Source organism: Sinohyriopsis cumingii, chromosome 3 (genome assembly GCF_028554795.1).
Source record: "Sinohyriopsis cumingii isolate HCF-2022 chromosome 3, ASM2855479v2, whole genome shotgun sequence".
In the NCBI taxonomy this organism is placed as follows: Eukaryota; Metazoa; Mollusca; class Bivalvia; order Unionida; family Unionidae; genus Sinohyriopsis; species Sinohyriopsis cumingii.
Window position 1 is genome coordinate 25,745,167 of NC_142963.1, and position 26,291 is coordinate 25,771,457.

Consider the following 26,291-nt stretch of genomic DNA (forward strand, 5'->3'; position numbering starts at 1 on the left):
ATGGCATGGATGGAGAACAAATCCAAATAACCAATGCTAATAGTATTAGTATGGCATGGATGGAGAACAAATCCAAATAACCAATGCTAATAGTATTAGTATGGCATGGATGGAGAACAAATCCAAATAACCAATGCTAATGGTATCATTAAGGCATGGATGGAGAACAAATCCAAATAACCAATGCTAATGGTATCATTAAGGCATGGATGGAGAACAAATCCAAATAACCAATGCTAATGGTATCATTAAGGCATGGATGGAGAACAAATCCAAATAACCAATGCTAATGGTATCATCATGGCATGGATGGAGAACAAATCCAAATAACCAATGCTAACAGTATCATCATGGCATGGATGGAGAACAAATCCAAATAAACCAAATAACCACTCCTAACAGTATCAGTATGACATGGATGGAGAACAAATCCAAATAACCAATGCTAACGATATCATTATGACATGGATGGAGAACAAATCCAAATAACTAATGCTAACGATATCATTATGGTGTGGATGGAGAACAAATCCAAATAAACCAAATAACCACTGCTAACAGTATCAGTATGACATGGATGGAGAACAAATCTAAATAACCAATGCTAACGGTATCACTATGGCATGGATGGAGAACAAATCCAAATAACAAATGCTAATGGCATCAGTATGACATGGATGGAGAACAAATCCAAATAACCAATGCTAATGGTATCAGTATGGCATGGATGGAAAACAAATCCAAATAACCAATGCTATAGGTATCAGTAACAAAATATACGGCCAGGCAAGCTAACAATTATCTGGATTATTGCCTGAATAATATTATCTTATTATTCAGGCAATAATCCAGATAACTGTTGCTATTGGCAGATATTTCTTTCTGTTCTTTTTTTATAATAAAGTACCATTAGTATGTGGAGGACATTTGATGATGAATACTGCATATATCCATATGTATATAATACCTATCTAATTGCAACCATCATGGTTATGATATACTCAGATCTTTCATAGCATACTGTGCTGACAAATCTGCATTCATACTGCATTTTTTTCTACTTGGACTAGCACAACCTGATCTGTTTGACCTTCGTTCAGTGAAAGACCTGTGTTGATTCTGTGTTCTTATATATTCAGGCAAACCCAATTAACCTGATCTGTTTGACCTTCATTCATTGACAGATCTGTGTTGATTCTGTGTTCATATATATTCAGGCAAACCTAATTAACCTGATCTGTTTGACCTTCATTCATTGACAGATCTGTGTTGATTCTGTGTTATTATTATTCAGGCAAACCCATTTAATATGATCTGTTTGACCTTCATTCAGTGACAGATCTGTGTTGATTCTGTGTTCTTATCTATTCAGGCAAACCCATTTAATCTGATCTGTTTGACCTTCATTTAGTGAGATCCTTTATTCTTATGTTTTCAGGTGAACACAATAGACTCTGATCTGTCACTGAATAATATGCTGACAGATCATGGTCAGTACTGTGTTCTTAAGTATTCAGGCAATTATTACAGATCCTGATTTATCCATGCTTGATATTTAGTGACAGGTCTATCAATGGTGATTGTCTCAGAATTTGATAGATTGTACACACTGTCTCATGTTTAGCTGTGAGATACTAAGTCAGGTACAAATATTTGATTGAGTTTAATAGATTTTACATACTGTCTCATGTTTAACAGGTCAACTAGCTGTGAGATACTAAGTCAGGTATGACTATCTGATTGAGTTTAATAGACTGTACACACTGTCTCATGTTTAACAGATCAACTAGCTGTGAGATATTAAGTCAGGTACAAATATTTGATTGAGTTTAATAGATTTTACATACTGTCTCATGTTTAACAGGTCAACTAGCTGTGAGATACTAAGTCAGGTATGACTATCTGATTGAGTTTAATAGACTGTACCCACTGTCTCATGTTTAACAGGTCAACTAGCTGTGAGATACTAAGTCAGGTACAACTATCTGACTCAGTTTTATAGATTGTACACACTGTCTCATGTTTAACAGATCAACTAGCTGTGAGATACCAAGTCATGTATGACTATCTGATTGAGTTTAATAGACTGTACACACTGTCTCATGTTTAACAGATCAACTAGCTGTGAGATACCAAGTCAGGTATGCCTATCCGATTGAGTTTAATAGACTGTACACACTGTCTTATGTTTAAAAGATCAACTATTTGATTGAGTTTTATATATTGTACACACTGTCTCAGGTTTAACAGATCAACTAGCTGTGAGATACCAAATCAAGTACAACTATCTGATTGAGTTTTATAGATTGTACACACTGTCTCATGTTTAATGGATCAACTAGCTGTGAGATATCAAGTTAGGTACAACTATCTGATTGAGTCTCATGTTTAAAAGATCAACTAGCTGTGAGATATCAAGTCAGGTATGACTATCTGATTGAGTTTTATAGACTACGCACTGTCTTATGTTTAAAAGATCAACTATTTGGTTGAGTTTTATAGATTGTACATATTGTCTCATGTTTAAAAGATCAGCTAGCTGTGATATACCAAGTCAGGCACAAATATATGATTGAGTTTGATAGATTGTACACACTGTCTCATATTTAGCTGTGAGATACCAAGTCAGATACAACTATCTGATTGAGTCTCATGTTTAAAAGATCAACTAGCTGTGAGATATCAAGTCAGGTACAACTATCTGATTGAGTTTTATAGATTGTATACACTATATCAGGTTTCACAGATCAACTAGCTGTGAAATACCAAGTCAGGTACAACTATCTGATTGAGTTTTATAGATTGTACACACTGTCTCAGGTTTAATGGATCAACTAGCTGTGAGACACTCTTGCCTTTCAGTTAATTTGCTTTAAATTTTTGTTGTTCCTAGTAAATGTTATTTTATTGTTTAATATAATTTGAAGGTAACACAGAACCTTATTCTAACTTATTTCTTATACCCAGATTCTGGATTATATAAACAGTTTTAAACTGTGCATAGACAGAAACCTCAGGTTTTTGTTGCTGCATATTTTTAACCTTACCTTTATGGTCAGGAAATAATTTTGGAGCATAAACAACACTAAAATTTCACAAACATTATGATTCCATGAAGGCTAGTCTTAATAGTTACTCTTTTGAAACCTGAAGTTAAAGGATAACATTATATTTTTCTCTTGCATTAGATTCCACTTCCTCAGTTGGGCATAAACACACCAGAGAGGGTTTGCGATGTGTGCAGGCCAGTCACAGAACTTGTTACAAAGTCAAGGTCACCCATGCCAGTAAGTCTCAGGCTTTCTATAGTGGTCACTTGCATGTAACAACCACCTTCATGTAATAGACAGGAATGATATATATGAAGACCACCTTCTCTTGAAACACCTCATTTTATGCAGTTTTAAACTGTTAGCTTGCCTGGCCATATATTTTGTTATGGTTGTAATGTGGCCTGGCCATATATTTTGTTAAGGTTGTAATGTGGCCTGGCTGTATATTTTGTTAAGGTTGTAATGTGGCCTGGCCATATATTTTGTTATGGTGGTAATGTACATGTATATGCACTGATATTCATTGCACAGAATAAGGTCTTTCAAACCCTTAGATTAGCATGGAAGAGGATGGAATTTGTCGGTCATCTTTTTTTGTCCCTGAACATAATCTGTAAAGGAAGCATATTGCATTATTCATGTCCATCACATCATGCCCCGTCCATTATGAATTTTGTTTCAGCTAAATAGATTTTGAAGGACTGTACGAATTGAAAACAATTTTTGTATCAGGCTTTGCATCAGAAATGTCATAGGTTAAGTTTGATTTTCAGCATTCCTGACAAAATATGACTGTTAAACTGTTTGTCTTAAAAACTGTTCTTGCATACTGAACTAAGCCTTTGTCAATTGCAGAATATGAATGGGGTTATCCATATTGTAAGGTCACATTTTTATTTCTAGCTCACCTTAAGGTCAGATGAGATAGCGTATGGTAAGGTCCTGTGTCCATCATGTATTGTGCAATGTCCATCCAGCAACAATTTGAGGCCATGTTTCTTATCCTATATTTTGATCAAACTTGGAATGCAAGTTTATCATATCAGTGTCTCAGATGAGTTCAAACATCATGAGTGTCAATAATATCCATGCATATTAATGAGATGATCCCGCATCAGATTTGCTGACTATGTTACCACTCTGGAGGCCATATTTTTGATCTGATTTTGATCAAACTTGGAATATACCTGATCAACCAATTAAAATTTGTCAGGATGTCAGATAGCTATGCCAAACTATGTGAGAGTTCCTGACAATGCACCAGATAAGGCATATTTAAGTGGGAACTGACAATTTATATATATATATATATATATATATATATATATATATATATATATATATATATATACACACACACATATATATGTATCTGTATATATATACATATATATACAGGGGAATGATAAGGTTCTAATAGGTTCAGCTAGAACTCTGATCAAAAGACTGATGTGTTGTAATACATGATGTAGTGATATGTGATGTGGTGCAAAATAGTCCTTTGATAAAAAGTTAATATCAGAGGTATATGCAAGTACATTGTCAGATTTGGTTATTAATCTCCTTTAAATCTAAGATGGATTAGTTATTATAACTAAATGATGTACAGCATCATGGCATCAGAATATAGTTAACACCTGTCAGCATAGAAAGCATGGAAATATAGCAACCAAATGAAACAACCGAGATCAAATTCTCCTTCTCATACAGGTATAGTATGGCTCTGAAAGGTATGTTATTCATCAGATTTAGACTTTTAGTGATTTTCTATGCATGTTCCCCTACCCACCTTGTCATGAGGCAAGTATTACCAAACTTCATTTTGCACAATAAACAATAATTCATTTGACAGAATTCAACTCTTACAACACTCACTCTGTAAGTTCAATAAAATTAGAATAGAGTAAAACATGAAATATGTATTTGAACAACTTGAATTTACAAGGGTTATCTTGCAATACTAATAATCTATGTGATCTTACATCTGATTTGCAGAGCTTGTTTCCAGTGATGCCAGACTATATAATTTTGATAGCTATTTTTTAAAATAGGAATTGATTAAACTTCATAGGTGGGTTTAAATCATCAAGAAGTAATGAGAACCATTTACACTAATGAGGTAATCATACATCTGATTGGCTGAACTTGTCAGCACTCTAGTGACTGTTCTGATCAATTTAAACCAATCCAGTTAATAAGTCTTATATTGTAAAAAATGTTGGATGAGTTTTATCATGAGCAAGATTTAGGCAAATTTATTAGGTAATCTTGTAGTCTGATTGGCTGACCTTGTTACTGCTCTTGAGACTGAATATTTTATTTAAAGGGACATCCTATTGCAGCATTGTAGGGGTGTCATTGATGGGTTTCCATTTATTGGGGGTTCTTAAATCTATGGTATAAAGCCTAGTTAATGAATTCTGTCATCCTTCAAATTCATTAAAGGTGCTTTCTAGACCGGGGCATACAATTTAAGTTTATGGGGTTGGGATTAACTACAACTGTGCCACATTTTTTTAGTGGATCCACTCTAACTGAGGCATAAAATTAAATTGATAATTTTGAAAATTTGAATTAAATGTGTTAGTTCACAACTCCCAAATATTTTTTATATTTTAATATGATGATACTACAGATGGTCACACTATTTCACAATTGCCATGGTAATAGGACAGTCTTTTTAGGGCTCCTCTTATATTATCTGAGTTCACATTGAAATACCTAGTACTTTGATGGATTTGTTGATCAGGGATGAAAATCATTCAGTGTAACCAGTGCATAATATATTCAGTTCTACTGGATTAGGATAAAATGACAAAGTGAGTGTTGAGAAACTTTTTTGGAGTATGTTTTCTTAGTAGTAATGTGGGAATAGGAGATACCAGCCTATAACTCAATGTTAACAACTAATCTCCCAGAGAATCTCTGTGTATAAATCAAATGTTAACAACTAATCTCCCAGAGAATCTCTATGTATAAATCAAATGTTAACAACTAATCTCCCAGAGAATCTCTATGTATAAATCAAATGTTAACAACTAATCTCCCAGAGAATCTCTATGTATAAATCAAATGTTAACAACTAATCTCCCAGAGAATCTCTATGTATAAATCAAATGCTAACAACTAATATCCCAGAGAATCTCTATGTATAAATCAAATGTTAACAACTAATCTCCTAGAGAATCTCCATGCATAATTCAAATAACATCCACAAATCCTTATTACTGACAAAAGTAGAAACAACTAGTACAGTCACAAATTAACCCAAAAATTTAGTGTTAATAATCTGTTACTATATTAAAACATTCATGATAATTAATTAAACAAATGGAGAACAAACTTTAATTGAACTCCACTATTCCAAACAACATTTCACTTATATCATAAAAAATCGCTTAGAAGTTGTGTCAGACTGCAAACAAAGATACTGATCTGCTTTAGCATAATGAATCTGTAGATCAGGGTCTATGTTGTTTGCCCTACTGATTACTCCAAACAGACTGCATGGACCCAGATCTCATTCTGGCTTCGCGTTATGGGATCATGGCAGATCTGGGTCTGCAGTTGGACTTGACTTATAAGTGAGTATATATGGTACATTGTTAAGCTTGAGCACATCTTGAAATAAGTGTTGGGTATCAGTCACTGTAGTTTACATACAACTATATATATTCAATAATAAGTTTACATACAACTATATATATACAATAATAAGTTTACATGCAACTATATATATACAATAATAAGTTACATACAACTATATATACAATAATAAGTTTACATACAACTATATATATATATATATATGTACAATAATAAGTTTACATACAACTATATATATACAATAATAAGTTTACATACAACTATATATACAATAACAAGTTTACATACAACTGTGTATATACAATAATAAGTTTACATACAACTATATATACAATAATAAGTTTACATACAACTATATATATACAATAATAAGTTTACATACAACTGTATATACAATAATAAGTTTACACACAACTATATATACAATAATAAGTTGTAAGAACATTGTTACACTTTGATGCAGTAGTATATAGAGGGCAGTTATTCTCACTTTTCAATTTCTATGACCTCTGGCAACAGTATACCAATGAAACACTTGCTCATTTCAATATTGGGGAATGGCTATTCAAAAGCACCCTCTCCCTTTGTATGTAGAATAGAATATTTCATGTTTATCCAAACTAAACAGCAACAATAACTACGTATGTTCTTCACTATTTTGATAGAACACAGTAAATAGGTTTGTATGATCAGTATGTTTTGTGAGTTTAATTACAAGTGAGGTCTACACTTTATGCCAATATCTTAGGAAGGACCTTTTTTCACACATTAGTAAAACAAGTACTGTACAGTTGACATGATATTGAGTTGAGTTCTTATAAAGATAAATAACCCAGCTTAATGAAAGTGTCAACTATTAAGTTAAGTAAGCCAGATGAGTGATATAAGGCCCACTTGGGAATCTTTTTTATGTTTCACACTAATAAATATTTATTTGATCTAGGTGATGCATTTTAGAAAAAAAATAAACAGTATCAGCAATTCTTACAGTCTTTCGCATTATTTTATATATATGTTTATTCATGTGTTTTATGATGATCTAAAATTAGTTACTTGCATATAAGTAGACTCCAGCTGCAAATAACAGACCCTGATCAGCCATTACATAATGTGCCAGCAGATTGGATGTATGTTGTTTGTTCTACTGATTACTCCAGAGAAGCTGCATAGACCCAAATTTCCTGTTGCATTATGTGATGGCAGACCTGGGTCTGTGCAGTTGGCAGTTGTAATTGACTTATAAATAAATATTTTTGGGTAATTTATATTTTTTTAGTCATTTCAGATTGAAGCAGCCTCAGGGTTAGTCGAATTATGCAGAGACCCTAACAAGATAAAATTCGTGAGTAAAGACAAACAACCGACTTTGTGTATGGATTTTTCCACTTTATATATATTAGACCTTAGCTGCAGATAAACAGACATACAATTTAAAAGGACAGATATTTTTGCAATCAAAATTTACATTGTTAAACTGACCATTTCTTTCCATTTCCAACTTCTACTGCTTTATTTTCTATTAAAAATATTGTTAGTATTTGGAACTATAGCAGGTTGAAATGATTATTACAGAGAAAAATTACTAAAAATTATAGAGATCTCATTTTGTTTTATATTTCTATCAATATTTTATTAATAATTTCCATTAAGTGCTGATTTTATTCCTTAAATGCAGATAAACGTAAAGGGGTGGGGGCAAGATCTGTGATGTCAGCCTAAGACATAAATTTTCTGTATTTAGTATGAATATCTCAGTATGCTGGTAAAGAATAAGCATCCTTCAAAATAATCTTTGATCACAGAAATTACAGGCATGGAAATATTTTTCATCTAAATACAATTGCAGCAATTATTAATTAATAAATTCATGCATATTCATCACAGTTGCTGATCGATCCAAAATACAATGACAGCAGTTATTAATTAATAAATTCATGCATTTTTATCACAGTTGCTAATTGATCCAAAGTACATTTACAGCAGTTATTAATTAATAAATTAATGAATTTTTATCACAGTTGCTAATTGATCCAAAATACAGTTACAGCAGTTATTAATTAATAAATTCATGCATTTCCATCACAGTTGTGAATACATCTGATACTACAGAATATACTCATTATATTTTTACCCCAACCACCCAAAATAATTTTTTATTCTGACAAATCCTGATTTATTTATTTATTTATTTTTGTATTTTTTATTTATTTATCTTTTTGGCATTTTTAGGTTGTAGAGCTGGGTGGAATATTTACCCTTATTGCCTTGGCCAGACAAGCTGCTACTCAGGAGGCCATAGTTGTCAGTATTTTATCAGAAAGGCATCTGACCTTTCCCAACTTTCATGAAACATTTCAACTTTCTTAGACACACAACTGACCTGTTCTCACTTTCATGAAACATTTCAACTTTCTTACACACACAACTGACCTGTTCCCACTTTCATAAAACATTTCAACTTTCTTACACGCACAACTGACCTGTCCCCACTTTCACAAAACATTTCAACTTTCTTCCACACACAGATGAAAATTTAGATGTTCTGTAGGATCTGTGTAATTTCAAATTAAAGATCAGTAACTAAATGATAACCGCCAAAATAACTGGCTTGTTTAGCGCAGCAAAATTATTCACAGTGGACAGATTATCAGAATGCAAAATTTGTATCAGAGTATTGTTTTCAAAGTTGGTTTGTTTTATGAAAGCAGGACCAAGTTAGAAATTGATCAAAGACAGGTATTTGTTGGGTTGTTTTATGAAAGCAGGACCAAGTTAGAAATTGATTGGGTATTTGTTGGGTTGTTTTATGAAAGCAGGACCAAGTTAGAAATTGATCAGGTATTTGTTGGGTTGTTTTATGAAAGCAGGACCAAGTTAGAAATTGATTGGGTATTTGTTGGGTTGTTTTATGAAAGCAGGACCAAGTTAGAAATTGATTGGGTATTTGTTGGGTTGTTTTATGAAAGCAGGACCAAGTTAGAAATTGATCAGGTATTTGTTGGGTTGTTTTATGAAAGCAGGACCAAGTTAGAAATTGATTGGGTATTTGTTGGGTTGTTTTATGAAGCAGGACCAAGTTAGAAATTGATTGGGTATTTGTTGGGTTGTTTTATGAAGCAGGACCAAGTTAGAAATTGATTGGGTATTTGTTGGGTTGTTTTATGAAAGCAGGACCAAGTTAGAAATTGATTCAGTATTTGTTGGGTTGTTTTATGAAAGCAGGACCAAGTTAGAAGTTGATCAGGTATTTGTTGGGTTGTTTTATGAAAGCAGGACCAGATTAGACATTAATCGAGTATTTATTGGGTCGTTTTATGAAAGCAGGACCAGATTAGACATTAATCGAGTATTTATTGGGTCGTTTTATGAAAGCAGTACCAGATTAGACATTAATCGGGTATTTTTTGGGTTGTTTTATGAAAGCAGGACCAGATTAGACATTAATCAGGTATTTGTTGGGTTGTTTTATGAAAGCAGGACCAGTTTAGACATTAATTGGGTATTTGTTGGGTTGTTTTATGAAAGCAGGACCAGATTAGACATTAATTGGGTATTTGTTGGGTTGTTTTATGAAAGCAGGACCAGATTAGACATTAATCGAGTATTTGTTGGGTTGTTTTATGAAAGCAGGACCAGATTAGACATTAATCGGGTATTTGTTGAAGGGAAATGTAATCTTCTCATTCAGATGCATTGAGATGACCCAGCCTTCATTTGACATAGCCTTCATTTGACCCAGCCTTCATTTGACATAGCCTTCATTTGACCCAGCCTTCATTTGACCCAGTCTTCATTTTACTTAGCCTTCATTTGACCCAGTCTTCATTTTTATCCTCACAACAGTCATCAAACCTGATATTATGATTTTGAAAAACCAAGTGCTTTAAATGTGACGACGTTCATTCTCCAGAAAAGTATCAGACAGGCTTATTGTCGTGAAAAATTTCAGAGTGCACATTTAAAACATGATGCTCAAAGTGTCAGCAACATCATCATATAGGTGCCGTTATTGATGAGAAATAAACTATATACATGTATTTATATTGTTGTTCTGAAACTTAATATATGTACTAAGGTAGTTTCACCAAAGTCAGTTCGTTCCTGATTAGTGAATGATCTGCATCTTAATTGTCATCTCAAAACTTTAAGATAAAAATTATCTATTACACCAGTTTTGTTGGTTAATAAACAGGGTCAGGTATGCTCTTCAGAGTTATTACCCTTTTTGAATATATTGCTGCCATGAGGCTGTTTTGACCCTTTGGGTGATCTAAACCTTAATCCATCATGTCCATCATTAGTACATGATCATACTGACTGGCTCCTCTACCTTCCTTTCCAAATTGCCAACTTAAATTCAATCAAAAATGAGGGATACAAAACCAGACCATGTATTGTATTTGAGACATCTGCCACATTCTACATTATAATGTCAGTCCCATGTCCCATCTCTCCAACTGAAGAATTTCAGACTTTTCCTTCCATTAGTATCAGGTAGAATCTTCACATTCTGCACTAAAACCATCAAAGAGAAAAGACCATGGAAAATGCAATATAAATTAAGTGTGGTGCAGTTATCACAGTGTACAGTTTTCACCAGCTGGCATTTTACCACCAAATTTAAGGCATTTGTGCCAGTGGCATTATCGTTCCAAAGGGAGGTAACCCACTGTGAGGCAATTGGGTGAAGAAAAGTAGATTTTTGGGTCTTATCCTTGCCAGTGCCCCGGGTAGTACAGATTTGTGACATCACATGACATTCAGTCCAGTTTTCAGCAGATCATAGCCACCTAATTTAACAGTGATTTTGTCACATGTACTACCAGGGACTGTTATGATCCTAATCATTGAGTTGCCAAAAAAAATCAAAAATCACCATTTAAAGGTATATGTAATCATTCTAAAAAAGAAATGATACCTTGAGCTCAGATAGTAGATACCACTTGCCTACATGACCTGTATGACTTGTTCTTTAGGATCTTTTGTTCCCAACTGTTAAAGTTAAAACCTTTATTACTTTGAATATGATACTCTTTTGTAAAGGAAACTGTGAACAAAATGGTATTTATTTTTGTACACAGCCCTTAATCTTGTGTAGGATATCTGTACTTAACAGGTAACCACTTCTTTTTTCTGTATTTTAAAAGAAACATATTGGCATTTAGTTCTGTTATTGTGATTTCGAATAAAGATAACAGTAAAATTTTATATGTTTATTTTTATCAGAGAGGTATCAAGTAATTATGAAAAATCCAGTGTTAGTGTTAACATGTATAATTTCTGTTGAAAGACTAGACGCATCAAAATAAGAAACAAAAAAGTATATACAACAACATATCCAGAACATTTTCTATATGGGTTTTAGTTTGAGAAGGTGCTAGTTTATTACTTTTTTTGTTGCCCATGAAAGGTTTATTTGGTTTTAGTGATTTAAGAGTTTAACTGAACCCCCTAAAACTCCTTTAAATCTACAGAAAATGTAATGAATAAAATAGATGTTTAACAGTAACTTCATTTAGACTAAATTTTAATCAATTAATGTTTTATTGAAAAATGTAGAGCTCAGTGATAAAGAGGTTGGGTACCTTCTAATACCATTAAGTTGAAGCAAACTGGTGCTATAAAACTGATTTCTTGCATGTGATATATAGTTCCATAATCAGTGAGGACATTCCTGGCTTCAAACACTAAAATTTTGTCAAAAGTGAGAAAATATGGGAAATCTCCCAGAAACTAATCAAGAATTTCTTTATTTGTTGTAAAAAAAATATTTGAAATGTGGAGATGAAGAATAAATTAATGTACCATAGAGGTATGCCACCATTCTCTCCATTGTGCCTGTTTTAAATGCAAACAGCTTCACCTTACATACGTCACTCTCTCAAAAGTACATAATAACTGGTGAGCGCCCCCCCTTGTAAGTCCACATTGGCTGCGTAGTCTACACAGTTGACAGCATTATGACCTCCTGTTATATTCCATCGCAAACCCAAGAGCATAATAGAGTTGACTGGTTCTGAATACTGTTACTGGAGATGCTTATGAAGAAATTGTTGAACATTTCCACAATGTCTTGTACAAATGTTGCTATATCCTCATTTTGCTTAAGTCTAGGGGGAAGACAACTGTTCCTGGGTGGGTTCAGCTCTTTTAGATGCTTCCACAATGTCTTTGTACTCTTACTTTCATCAATAGCCTGTTTATAGTAGTTCTCTTTTGCCTTATCTATCAGGTGCTTAGTTTTATTCCTCCACTTTCTATACCTTTTCATGTCTTTTTTTCTTGTGGAAATTATCTCTTATGTGCTTAGCCTCATTGATGTCAAGGGTAATCCACTTGGGTGTAATTTGGTGTTTAACCCTTGTTTTCTAAATTGGGGCATGCTTATCTAAAGCTGCATGGAACATCTGATACCATTTGTTTAAGGCAGTGTTGACATCATTTATATTGCAGACTGTTTGGAAGGGTTTACAAACTAAATCATTTAAGAACATTTCCTCATCAAACTGTTTAAAGTCCCTGTATGTGTTGACCATTTTTAGATGATTTCGGATCATGTCCAGTTATACAGACTGGGTAGTGGTCACTCAGTACATACACTGGCACATTAATTTCACTCATGTTTTCAGGTTTATTAGTATAGACATGATCAATGATATTAGCACTTTTATCTGTTACTCTAGTTCGGGTGTTAATTAATTGAGTAAAGTTGTAAGTTTCAAAGATACTTATCCATGTTAATGGTGGGGTTTTTATGTAGTCATTGTTAAAATCACCTAATATGATAGTTTCTAAATCTTTCTTTAGTAATGCTTTTTGAATTTGCACCTCAGATCTATCAATCGAATCAACTGTGGAACTAGGTGACCTGTAATCTGATCATAAGACTATTGGCTATGATTGGGCAAGTGTTACTTCAGTCCAAATACTCATTGGTGTTCATGATTGTTAAGAACTATCCTTATCCAATTTTAATAACAATATATTTATATACCATTTATATTTATATACTGCTTTTTTATTTTGTGAAGTTAAAGAAATATTTCCTTTTTTGTTTGAAATTTAGCAATTCAACAGAACTTTAATATATTGATTGTTACTTGGTGGTGTCCATGTACATATTTGTCTGAAGTGACAAACTATTTCGTCTGAATCATGGAATATGTGTTTCAGTGGAATACGTAAAGAAAAGGTTTCTAAGTCCTTGTGAACTTGACCAAGGTTTATTTCTTACTGGAGGGACTAAAGGATAAGCTTTTATTCAAGACAGAGGTTTGAGAATCATCTAAAGGAAAACTAGAAAGATTTAAAACAAAGTCACAAACATAAAGATGAATCTGTTTGTTGAAAGAATTATTGTTACAGTTTGATAAATTTACAAACAATATAAAGGTTCTATGAATTACCTTCTGGGTATTGATCCCAGCTATCTTTCAGCAATCTGCAGTGATTTACCCATACTTATGTTGATTGTATTACTGGTATATTAAAAACAGATTAATTTGCAGATTAGTTTCAAAATGGAGTCTTTTATTTTTTCTCAGAGTAAGGTTCTGAATGGCCTGCACATTCTTTCAACACATCAGCCTCTTCATCAACTCATGGCAGATGCAGGAGCTATCAGAGCCATCTGTGAGTGAGTAAAAATATACCCTGAAATCTTAGTTAGCTACATAAATTTATACATTTATACATGCGTTTTTTTTAAAAAAAATCATGACATTATTTTCTTTCTTGATAATACATATTTAGTAAATTTTCTTCATTTCTTTGCTTCTTAAAAGGTATGCAAGTTTGAAGTCTGAAATGGAAATACATGAATCATCCAATATGATAATGCAATAGACAGAATTCAGCTTTAAGGCAAATGTAGAAGAAATCTATCATGTTGTGCCTCCATCAAAGTGTCTGCCTCCATCCAAGTGTCTGCCTCCATTCAGGTGTCTGCCTCCACCTACTTTCATCCCTACCTACAAGGTCAAAGTCTCTGAGGATATAGACAATGAAGACAATAGTTCATCATTTAGAACATTGCCTCAGTCAACAAAAGTTGTTGAAATCACTGGGGGTCTCTTGGAAACAAATTTGTGACCCCAGCAATGGAAAAGCCATAGTTTCCTTGGGTGATTTGACAGCTAGCCTCGCACTGGTATAAATGAACTATGATGCACATGATCAGGCCTGGTATTTATTGAGCTCTGTCACCAAAGTCATGAATAGGACTTCTCGCCACTCCATGGCTAACACCTTGACAGCCTCCTGCAACATGATCTTAGACCAGATGTCATCTTCTTCTCTAAAGTCCCATCATGCCACACCCTTGCACACCCTCCTATTTGGCTCTCTCCTTCTATTCAGGATAGAACTGAGGAGGTCAGAAAACAGGAAGCACAAGAGTTATTACTACATTATCAGTGCAAGCTCACTTATCCTGATATCCTACTCTGGGATCATTCAAAGAAATGACCAGTTGTTACCTAGGATATAATAGAGGCAATTCCCAAAGATGACAGAATAGCCATGGCCAGGCAGATTATAGATGGCCATACACTCCTACTTATTGCCATCAGGCAGGGAATGTTTCTCCTCCTCAAAACTTCCCACCACCTATCAGTAACTTACAGTTTCCCCCTGCCTGCTGGTGACCTACCCATAGTTGCCAGACTCCTTTTAGTCAGGCTTGGATTGACCTCTTTCCACAAAATGATTGGGTAATTGGATGGCCTCAGAATATCCTGCTGGTTTGAGATCTCTCTCAAAGGCTTTGTAAGGGCCTGTAGTTTGTTAGGCAGCATAAGGGGCGGATTGTTCACCACCTAAATTCTGAGACCTCAGGTTTCTGTGGCTATATACAGAATGCACTCCTCCCTGGCCTCTTAAATCTCCCTTCTTTGATGTGAGAGCTTTAAAACCAGGATGGGGACCTGGATTAGCCTCCCAGTTAAGGCACTGAAAGCACTGGAATTAAGGCAAAGATGCTTGTCACCATGGCTTCACATGCTGATCTTTGTTTGGCAACCTTCTCCAGTCTTTAAGGAAAGAATCTCTTTACAGCTGTGCATCATGCTGTCATCAGAGAAGCTTGAACTGCATATGGATGTTGCACTGGACATTTCAGAAATCTTGCTGGATCACAATAAGAACATTCTTAGGTCTGCTCCATTGAAGGCAAAGGCCCTCTTTAGGGCTCATCCCCTCCTTGGCTTTCCAGGTCCAAAAGGACCAACAAAACCTGTCCCTTGCATCTTCTCCTTTCCCATCGAAACCAGCGAGGAGGCATGTCCATCCTGATCACCACTCTGGTCCTTTAGCAAAGTTCTTTTAAAGGATGCAACCCCAGTCCAGGAAGCAACCTCATTTTTGGCTTCCCTCTTGCCAGTCTAGATGTGTTTACCTTAGAGGCCCCAGAAGGAAGTTTGTAGACCCACTCCCTTTCCTAAGGAAGGGTGGGTGGATCAGCCCAAGAAACTTGCTCCCTATGCAAAGGATTCTCATGGGTACTTGACCAACCCTCCTCTCAGAGGCCTGGTCATGCATAAATAACAGGTCCTCACTATGCCTGACAACAGATTCTTGAGTATTCCGTTACAGTCTATTGATAATAACCCAGCTAATAAAATGAGGTATTGAGTACCCATTTACCAAATATACTCACTTATAAGTCGACTTTTATTTACTGAAATTTTATTCTTGCAGAGTAGGGGTTGTCCTATAAGCATGGGAGACAAAAAAAAATTGATAGATCTGGGAGTAATGTTGGAAACTCTAAATGTCTACAGTGTACAAAAATACTTTCAATTTAAATAATTTGTTTTTATGCTTCTATTCCCATTCAGAAATGTGTATACTGTATGCACAGTGTTTATCCAATTCATGATGGTATTCATTACACAGTCCTTGTATCTACAGTTATTTGGAGTTTTAGTCATTTGAATATATTATGGGTAAATTAAGTACTTCCCACCACAAAGTTAAGTGTCCATTAATGGTGTTTCCCTTGGGCATTTACAAGCATACAAACTAATTATATGTAATTGCTTTCATTTTTCTGCAAAGTCCCAACAACCTGTATTTGTATTAATTTTGGTGTTTTTACTGTTTAACTACTTTGTTTGATGCAATAAAAGTTTTTCTTTAAGTTCTAGTTTCCATTTCCATAAGTTAGGTTTATTTCTGAAGTGATATTTCCCAAGTTTTCTGCCAGTGCACATTGCACCATACACCCTTGGCTTGTAAGGCTGCACTCACATTGTTTTCAAGTTGACAATCCTTTTGATCAATCTATGAATTTACTACATGTACATGTTCAGTGCCAAGTAGAGTTCTACCACTTCCAGTGAATGTTTGATCTTAATCCCTTAGCTTGTTTTCCCACATGTCAGTCCTTTGATTGATCTGCAAGTATGATACTTGCTCAATGAGAAATAACAGAGGGTGGTTATTTGATCTTGCCACAAATTGACACCTGTTGAGTTGCAACTTTTAATAGATTTAACACTGTATGTTCAGGTTTGTACATATTTTAATATACTTTTCCTTTGATCAGGAACCTGAGTATTCAATCATAGCATCAACAGGTACCCAGTAGATGTTTGCTAAAATTCTGACAGCCATAGTATTACGACTCTATGGTCTTAAACTAAGTAATAGAAAAACCAAGAACTTTTATAGCATTTAACAGATAATTATATATTTCCCAAGAATACAAAGTGAAAATTAAAAAAGAACTTACAGTATTGTGAATCAAATCCCAAATAGTCAGAAAGTTCTATAACCAGTCCTAATGAATAAAGTTCTAATTAAATTTCACCCACACTCATAAGGAAATACTAACTATGTATTATTTGTTTATCAAAATAAAAGTGATTAGTCAGGTACAGCATGAACTTGATTTTGGACAAGGTCAAGTCCAAAATACAATTATTATGTAATGAATTGTTAAAACAATATCCTAACAAATAATGCCAATTAAATATACATAATAGTAGGACTCCTTTTTATAATAAAGGAATGATATCTGCTTCAGTTTTGGGAATATCCTTTGGCAAGGACCCCCTGTTTCTTTTTCACCAAAGACTTAATACAGCAGAATGGTCATGTCAGGTTACTTTACATTTAATTTTTTCATCCATTTTAATATTCACATTCAAATGTAAATTTCCAATTTTATTAGATACAATACAATTAATTTGGCAAAGATAAAGTTTTCTTTTAGTATTTTGCTTCATTTAGTTCTTAACCTGACTGGGCAAAAGAATACATTTTATTCCTAGTGCAAGCCTTATACACTCCCAATCTTTAATTCAGCTTGCATGAATGTTTGACAAGTTTATTAACTATAAATGGACTTAGAATTATGCTTTGATAATTTTTCATGCTGTTTATTTATTTAGTGCAGAACATGCTTCGAATATCCCTTTTTATTTAGTTAAGAATCATACAAAACAAGATTTAAAAATGTGCCAAGATTAACAGAATTTTCATCATTATTTGGTTTCTTTCAGTATAATGGACAGAGCAGACCCAGGTAAAGCGGATTTATTACAAGATGGTATTGGATCCCTGATGATCTTCTGTAAATCTCCATCTCTTAGACAACAAGGTATTCGTAGTAAGTTTGTAATGAATACCCTTTGTGTTATGTGGAATTGACATGTAAATCTCCATCCCTTAGACAACAAGGTATTGGTAGTAAGTTTGTAATGAATACCCTTTGTGTTATGTGGAATTGACATGTAAATCTCCATCCCTTAGACAGCAAAGTATTGGTAGTAAGTTTGTAATGAATACCCTTTGTGTTATGTGGAATTGACATGTAAATCTCCATCCCTTAGACAACAAAGTATTGGTAGTAAGTTTGTAATGAATACCCTTTGTGTTATGTGGAATTGACATGTAAATCTCCATCCCTTAGACAACAAGGTATTGGTAGTAAGTTTGTAATGAATACCCTTTGTGTTATGTGGAATTGACACTGTAAATCTCCATCCCTTAGACAGCAAAGTATTGGTAGTAAGTTTGTACTGAATACCCTTTGTGTTATGTGGAATTGACACTGTAAATCTCCATCCCTTAGACAACAAAGTATTGGTAGTAAGTTTGTAATGAATACCCTTTGTGTTATGTGGAATTGACACTGTAAATATCCATCCCTTAGACAACAAGGTATTGGTAGTAAGTTTGTAATGAATACCCTTTGTGTTATGTGGAATTGACATGTAAATCTCCATCCCTTAGACAACAAAGTATTGGTAGTAAGTTTGTACTGAATACCCTTTGTGTTATGTGGAATTGACATGTAAATCTCCATCCCTTAGACAACAAGGTATTGGTAGTAAGTTTGTAATGAATACCCTTTGTGTTATGTGGAATTGACAGGTAAATCTCCATCCCTTAGACAACAAAGTACTGGTAGTAAGTTTGTACTGAATACCGTTTGTGTTATGTGGAATTGACATGTAAATCTCCATCCCTTAGACAACAAGGTATTGGTAGTAAGTTTGTAATGAATACCCTTTGTGTTATGTGGAATTGACACTGTAAATCTCCATCCCTTATACAACAAGGTATTGGTAGTAAGTTTGTACTGAATACCCTTTGTGTTATGTGGAATTGACATGTAAATCTCCATCCCTTAGACAACAAGGTATTGGTAGTAAGTTTGTACTGAATACCCTTTGTGTTATGTGGAATTGACATGTAAATCTCCATCCCTTAGACAACAAGGTATTGGTAGTAAGTTTGTAATGAATACCCTTTGTGTTATGTGGAATTGACACTGTAAATCTCCATCCCTTAGACAACAAAGTATTGGTAGTAAGTTTGTAATGAATACCCTTTGTGTTATGTGGAATTGACATGTAAATCTCCATCCCTTAGACAACAAAGTATTGGTAGTAAGTTTGTACTGAATACCCTTTGTGTTATGTGGAATTGACACTGTAAATCTCCATCCCTTAGACAGCAAAGTATTGGTAGTAAGTTTGTACTGAATACCCTTTGTGTTATGTGGAATTGACACTGTAAATCTCCATCCCTTAGACAGAAAAGTATTGGTAGTAAGTTTGTACTGAATACCCTTTGTGTTATGTGGAATTGACACTGTAAATCTCCATCCCTTAGACAGCAAAGTATTGGTAGTAAGTTTGTACTGAATACCCTTTGTGTTATGTGGAATTGACACTGTAAATCTCCATCCCTTAGACAGCAAAGTATTGGTAGTAAGTTTGTACTGAATACCCTTTGTGTTATGTGGAATTGACACTGTAAATCTCCATCCCTTAGACAGCAAAGTATTGGTAGTAAGTTTGTACTGAATACCCTTTGTGTTATGTGGAATTGACACTGTAAATCTCCATCCCTTAGACAGCAAAGTATTGGTAGTAAATTTGTACTGAATACCCTTTGTGTTATGTGGAATTGACATGTAAATCTCCATCCCTTAGACAGCAAAGTATTGGTAGTAAGTTTGTACTGAATACCCTTTGTGTTATGTGGAATTGACACTGTAAATATCCATCCCTTAGACAGGAAAGTATTGGTAGTAAGTTTGTACTGAATACCCTTTGTGTTATGTGGAATTGACATGTAAATCTCCATCCCTTAGACAGCAAAGTATTGGTAGTAAGTTTGTACTGAATACCCTTTGTGTTATGTGGAATTGACATGTGAATCTCCATCCCTTAGACAGCAAAGTATTGGTAGTAAGTTTGTACTGAATACCCTTTGTGTTATGTGGAATTGACACTGTAAATCTCCATCCCATAGACAGCAAAGTATTGGTAGTAAGTTTGTACTGAATACCCTTTGTGTTATGTGGAATTGACATGTAAATCTCCATCCCTTAGACAACAAATTATTGGTAGTAAGTTTGTAATGAATACCCTTTGTGTTATGTGGAATTAACATGTAAATCTCCATCCCTTACACAAGAAAGTATTGGTAGTAAGTTTGTACTGAATACCCTTTGTGTTATGTGGAATTGACACTGTAAATCTCCATCCCTTAGACAGCAAAGTATTGGTAGTAAGTTTGTAATGAATACCCTTTGTGTTATGTGGAATTGACATGTAAATCTCCATCCCTTACACAAGAAAGTATTGGTAGTAAGTTTGTAATGAATACCCTTTGTGTTATGTGGAATTGACATGTAAATCTCCATCCCTTAGACAACAAGGTATTGGTAGTAAGTTTGTAATGAATACCCTTTGTGTTATGTGGAATTGACACTGTAAATATCCATCCCTTAGACAGCAAAGTATTGGTAGTAAGTTTGTAATGAATACCCTTTCTGTTATGTGGAATTGACATGTAAATCTCCATCCCTTACACAACAAGGTACTGGTAGTAAGTTTGTAATGAATACCCTTTGTGTTATGTGGAATTGACATGTAAATCTCCATCCCTTACACAAGAAAGTATTGGTAGTAAGTTTGTAATGAATACCCTTTGTGTTATGTGGAATTGACATGTAAATCTCCATCCCTTAGACAACAAGGTATTGGTAGTAAGTTTGCACTGAATACCCTTTGTGTTATGTGGAATTGACACTGTAAATATCCATCCCTTAGACAGCAAAGTATTGGTAGTAAGTTTGTAATGAATACCCTTTGTGTTATGTGGAATTGACACTGTAAATATCCATCCCTTAGACAGCAAAGTATTGGTAGTAAGTTTGTAATGAATACCCTTTGTGTTATGTGGAATTGACACTGTAAATCTCCATCCCTTAGACAACAAGGTATTGGTAGTAAGTTTGTAATGAATACCCTTTGTGTTATGTGGAATTGACATGTAAATCTCCATCCCTTAGACAACAAGGTATTGGTAGTAAGTTTGTAATGAATACCCTTTGTGTTATGTGGAATTGACACTGTAAATATCCATCCCTTAGACAGCAAAGTATTGGTAGTAAGTTTGTAATGAATACCCTTTGTGTTATGTGGAATTGACACTGTAAATATCCATCCCTTAGACAGCAAAGTATTTGTAGTAAGTTGGTACTGAATACCCTTTGTGTTATGTGGAATTGACATGTAAATCTCCATCCCTTAGACAACAAAGTATTGGTAGTAAGTTTGTACTGAATACCCTTTGTGTTATGTGGAATTGACATGTAAATCTCCATCATTTAGACAACAAAGTATTTGTAGTAAGTTTGTACTGAATACCCTTTGTGTTATGTGGAATTGACATGTAAATCTCCATCCCTTAGACAACAAAGTACTGGTAGTAAGTTTGTACTGAATACCCTTTGTGTTATGTGGAATTGACATGTAAATCTCCATCCTTTAGACAACAAAGTATTGGTAGTAAGTTTGCACTGAATACCCTTTGTGTTATGTGGAACTGACACTGTAAATATCCATCCCTTAGACAGCAAAGTATTGGTAGTAAGTTTGTAATGAATACCCTTTGTGTTATGTGGAATTGACATGTAAATCTCCATCCCTTAGACAACAAAGTATTGGTAGTAAGTTTGTACTGAATACCCTTTGTGTTATGTGGAATTGACATGTAAATCTCCATCCCTTAGACAAAAAAGTACTGGTAGTAAGTTTGTAATGAATACCCTTTGTGTTATGTGGAATTTACATGTAAATCTCCATCCCTTAGACAACAAAGTACTGGTAGTAAGTTTGTAATGAATACCCTTTGTGTTATGTGGAATTGACATGTAAATCTCCATCCCTTAGACAACAAAGTACTGGTAGGAAGTTTGCACTGAATACCCTTTGTGTTATGTGGAATTGACATGTAAATCTCCATCCCTTAGACAAAAAAGTACTGGTAGTAAGTTTGTAATGAATACTCTTTGTGTTATGTGGAATTTACATGTAAATCTCCATCCCTTAGACAACAAAGTACTGGTAGTAAGTTTGTAATGAATACCCTTTGTGTTATGTGGAATTCACATGTAAATCTCCATCCCTTAGACAACAAAGTACTGGTAGTAAGTTTGCACTGAATACCCTTTGTGTTATGTGGAATTGACATGTAAATCTCCATCCCTTAGACAAAAAAGTACTGGTAGTAAGTTTGTAATGAATACCCTTTGTGTTATGTGGAATTTACATGTAAATCTCCATCCCTTAGACAACAAAGTACTGGTAGTAAGTTTGTAATGAATACCCTTTGTGTTATGTGGAATTGACACTGTAAATCTCCATCCCTTAGACAACAGAGTATTGGTAGTAAGTTTACACTGAATACCCTTTGTGTTATGTGGAATTGACACTGTAAATCTCCATCCCTTAGACAACAGAGTATTGGTATTAAGTTTGTACTGAATACCCTTTGTGTTATGTGGAATTGACACTGTAAATATCCATCCCTTAGACAGCAAAGTATTGGTAGTAAGTTTGTAATGAATACCCTTTGTGTTATATGGAATTGACATGTAAATCTCCATCCTTTAGACAACAAAGTATTGGTAGTAAATTTGCACTGAATACCCTTTGTGTTATGTGGAATTGACACTGTAAATATCCATCCCTTAGACAGCAAAGTATTGGTAGTAAGTTTGTAATGAATACCCTTTGTGTTATGTGGAATTGACATGTAAATCTCCATCCCTTAGACAACAAAGTATTGGTAGTAAGTTTGTACTGAATACCCTTTGTGTTATGTGGAATTGACATGTAAATCTCCATCCCTTAGACAAAAAAGTACTGGTAGTAAGTTTGTAATGAATACCCTTTGTGTTATGTGGAATTTACATGTAAGTCTCCATCCCTTAGACAACAAAGTACTGGTAGTAAGTTTGTAATGAATACCCTTTGTGTTATGTGGAATTGACATGTAAATCTCCATCCCTTAGACAACAAAGTACTGGTAGTAAGTTAGTACTGAATGCCCTTTGTGTTATGTGGAATTAACACTGTAAATCTCCATCCCTTAGACAACAAGGTATTGGTAGTAAGTTTGTAATGAATACCCTTTGTGTTATGTGGAATTAACACTGTAAATCTCCATCCCTTAGACAACAAAGTACTGGTAGCAAGATTGTACTGAAAACCCTTTGTATTATGTGGGGTTAACACTGTTTATGGGGTGACCTGTCAGTTCTTTTTATATATTTGTTCTGGAGCTTTCTGTTGTCAGAACATGGGATGAAATATGGTATTTCTATCTTAAGCCCAGGGTCCCTGTGTAGTAAGTTTAGTTTAAAAAAAATAAGAGGTGGGTTTAAAATGGGAAACTAAAATACCATATTTGCCAGCCTAGCATCTGTGTTAATCTCTAGGAACGAAACACTATAAGAAAATGGGGGGGGGGGGTCATCATCCTACGTAGCTCATTTTTCTTTGGGGATTTAAATTCGTGGTTTGGGGCAACAACTAAAACCACAAAAATTGGTCCCCCACAAAAATTGGTCCCCCACGAAAATTGATGATACTACAGTACATGTTATTTAAATAATTTGATTATATATATGTGCATTAGAATTGACAAGTTAGAAAAGAATAACCATGACAAAGACATGTATTCCATCAAATTATTCTTCTTGCACCCCAGTATCAAATAAAACATGACCCGATGAGAGAGAGAGAGAGATTTAAGGATGATTTGTAATCTGTATTGTTTAGTTACATGATGATTGTGATCTTACTAACATCCAAGTTCAATACTCTGTTCCATTATCACTTAATACCACTGGGTAAACAATTCCATCTAGTTTTAGCTACAATATCCATTGTCCCAAGAATCACATGGCCTTGTAGTGCTATTTACTTGCTAATTAAAAATGCTACATCTGTTGCCAGGTCATCCAAGCTAACACTTGCTTGCTTATCTGTTAACTTTTAAAAGCCGAGTAGGGACAATGAATAAAAAGATTGGGAGTTAGGGACCTAAAATCAGGAGGATTTTCACAGCATTTTCTAAGCATTGGATATTGACTGATTTTTCCAGTCCAATATTTGTGAAAATGTGAAATCACACTCTATTTATTCCTGTGATGTGTGAAATCACTCTCTATTTATTCCTGTGATGTACCTTATTTTGCCCCCAGGATGTGGCTGCTTTGATATTCTGGTCAGCTGTGGCCTAATCGCACAATAGCTTAATGTTAGACTTAAGTAAACAAGCAAGAAAGCCAGTGTGACTAATTAGCAGTTAATCCTTATCATTACAATTATCTTGTGAAAGGGATTGCCCTTCTAACGTACTCCAAAGAATCCATGTTCTACAGTGTGTGTTTGTAGGCACCAGCAACTGATTGGCAAACAAATGAGCCCCAGTTTTATTGTAACTTACATTGCCTGAAATGTGTGTGTGAATTCAACTTACCAGTTAAAATCTGCAGTCTCAAGCTTCCATACATGTGGCAACTATTTTTTCCCACTTTTTATATCCCACCTTATTTCCTTATTGTCAACTCATAAGGCATTTAACACTGTTTACTAAATAAAATATTTATTCTTGATTTGTTTTGGAGCACATGTGCACATGTTATGCTTTATCATTCCTTCTTATTATAATGATGGCAATTGACATTTGTATATTGGTAATTGACATTTGTATATTGATAACTGACATTTGTATGTTGGTAATTGACATTTGTATATTACTTATTTAAGTTTCTTTGGTGGGAATGAAGGTGCTGTTTAGCTTGTAGAGAAAATTCACAACATTCACAGTGTTCATTCTTGGAATTGAAACTAATTGCTGACAATTTTACTGTTGGGGAAAATGGAATAAATTTACATGAATAATGTTTAAACTTAACATTCTATTTACTGTAGAAAAAAATTCTTTGTAATGTGATAATAACTATTTCGTTACAACAATATTCATAGGTGATAAAATAGAACATGGCTGCTGTGGATTGCATGCAGTATTTTTTGTTTATGTAGGATCTTTTAGGAGAAATAAAAATCGACAGACATATTGAATGTATTAATCAGGAGTTCTTTGCAAATATAATGAGATATTATGAGATCAGGAAGTAGGCATGGAACGACCACAACAATCGGGAGTTTTTCTCCTGGTGTAAGAGTGGACAGGCATGCCTGTCTGATATCAAGATTCAGCAGACCAGATCATATTATTGAGGCTACCAATAGAGAAATAAGGCTACCATTAAAGAAATAAGGCTACCAATAAAGAAATAAGGCTACCAATAGAGAAATAAGTTTACCAAGAAATAAGGCTACCAATAGAGAAATAAGTTTACCAAAAAAGAAATAAGGCTATTAATAGAGAAATAAGGTTACCAATAAAGATATAAGGCTATCAATAGAGAAATAAGGCTACCAATAGAGAAATATGGCTACCAATAGAGAAATAAGGCTACTCATAGGGTATTTTGAATACGGTACCATGTATTGAAAGGAAATGCTAGGTGGTTACTCATATAAATTTATGAACTAGCAACGTCTTTTGAACTTGCCAACAGAACAGCTAGCATGAGCAAAGATCAAAACTAAATGTTGCCTAACTACACGAAGTGTACATGCATCCACTCATAAAAGATAATATTATTTGTTGTATTATTTGTTGGGAATGGAAAGGTCACTGTACTTGCAAAAAAAATTACACAGCATGTTAAATGGTCATTCTTGAGATTTATCCTAAATGGAGTCTGTATGGATATAAATTTTGTGAATACTTAAACTCTGAAACTGAAGG

General features: G+C 34.3%; 1 protein-coding gene across 3 annotated transcripts in view; it reads left to right on the plus strand.

The window, feature by feature from the left end:
• LOC149802571 (uncharacterized) overlaps nt 1–26,291 on the plus strand; it is a 68,915-nt gene that overhangs the window by 10,157 nt on the left and 32,467 nt on the right. The window contains exons 4-8 of one of the 3 annotated variants that reach the window (XM_089951842.1): nt 3,189–3,287; nt 7,936–8,001; nt 8,889–8,960; nt 14,204–14,295; nt 18,164–18,270. In XM_089951842.1, the coding sequence (XP_089807968.1) occupies nt 3,189–3,287; nt 7,936–8,001; nt 8,889–8,960; nt 14,204–14,295; nt 18,164–18,270 (436 nt within the window). The remainder of the gene's footprint in view (nt 1–3,188; nt 3,288–7,935; nt 8,002–8,888; nt 8,961–14,203; nt 14,296–18,163; nt 18,271–26,291) is intronic. The other 2 variants (XM_089951843.1, XM_089951844.1) reach the window with 2 other exon arrangements.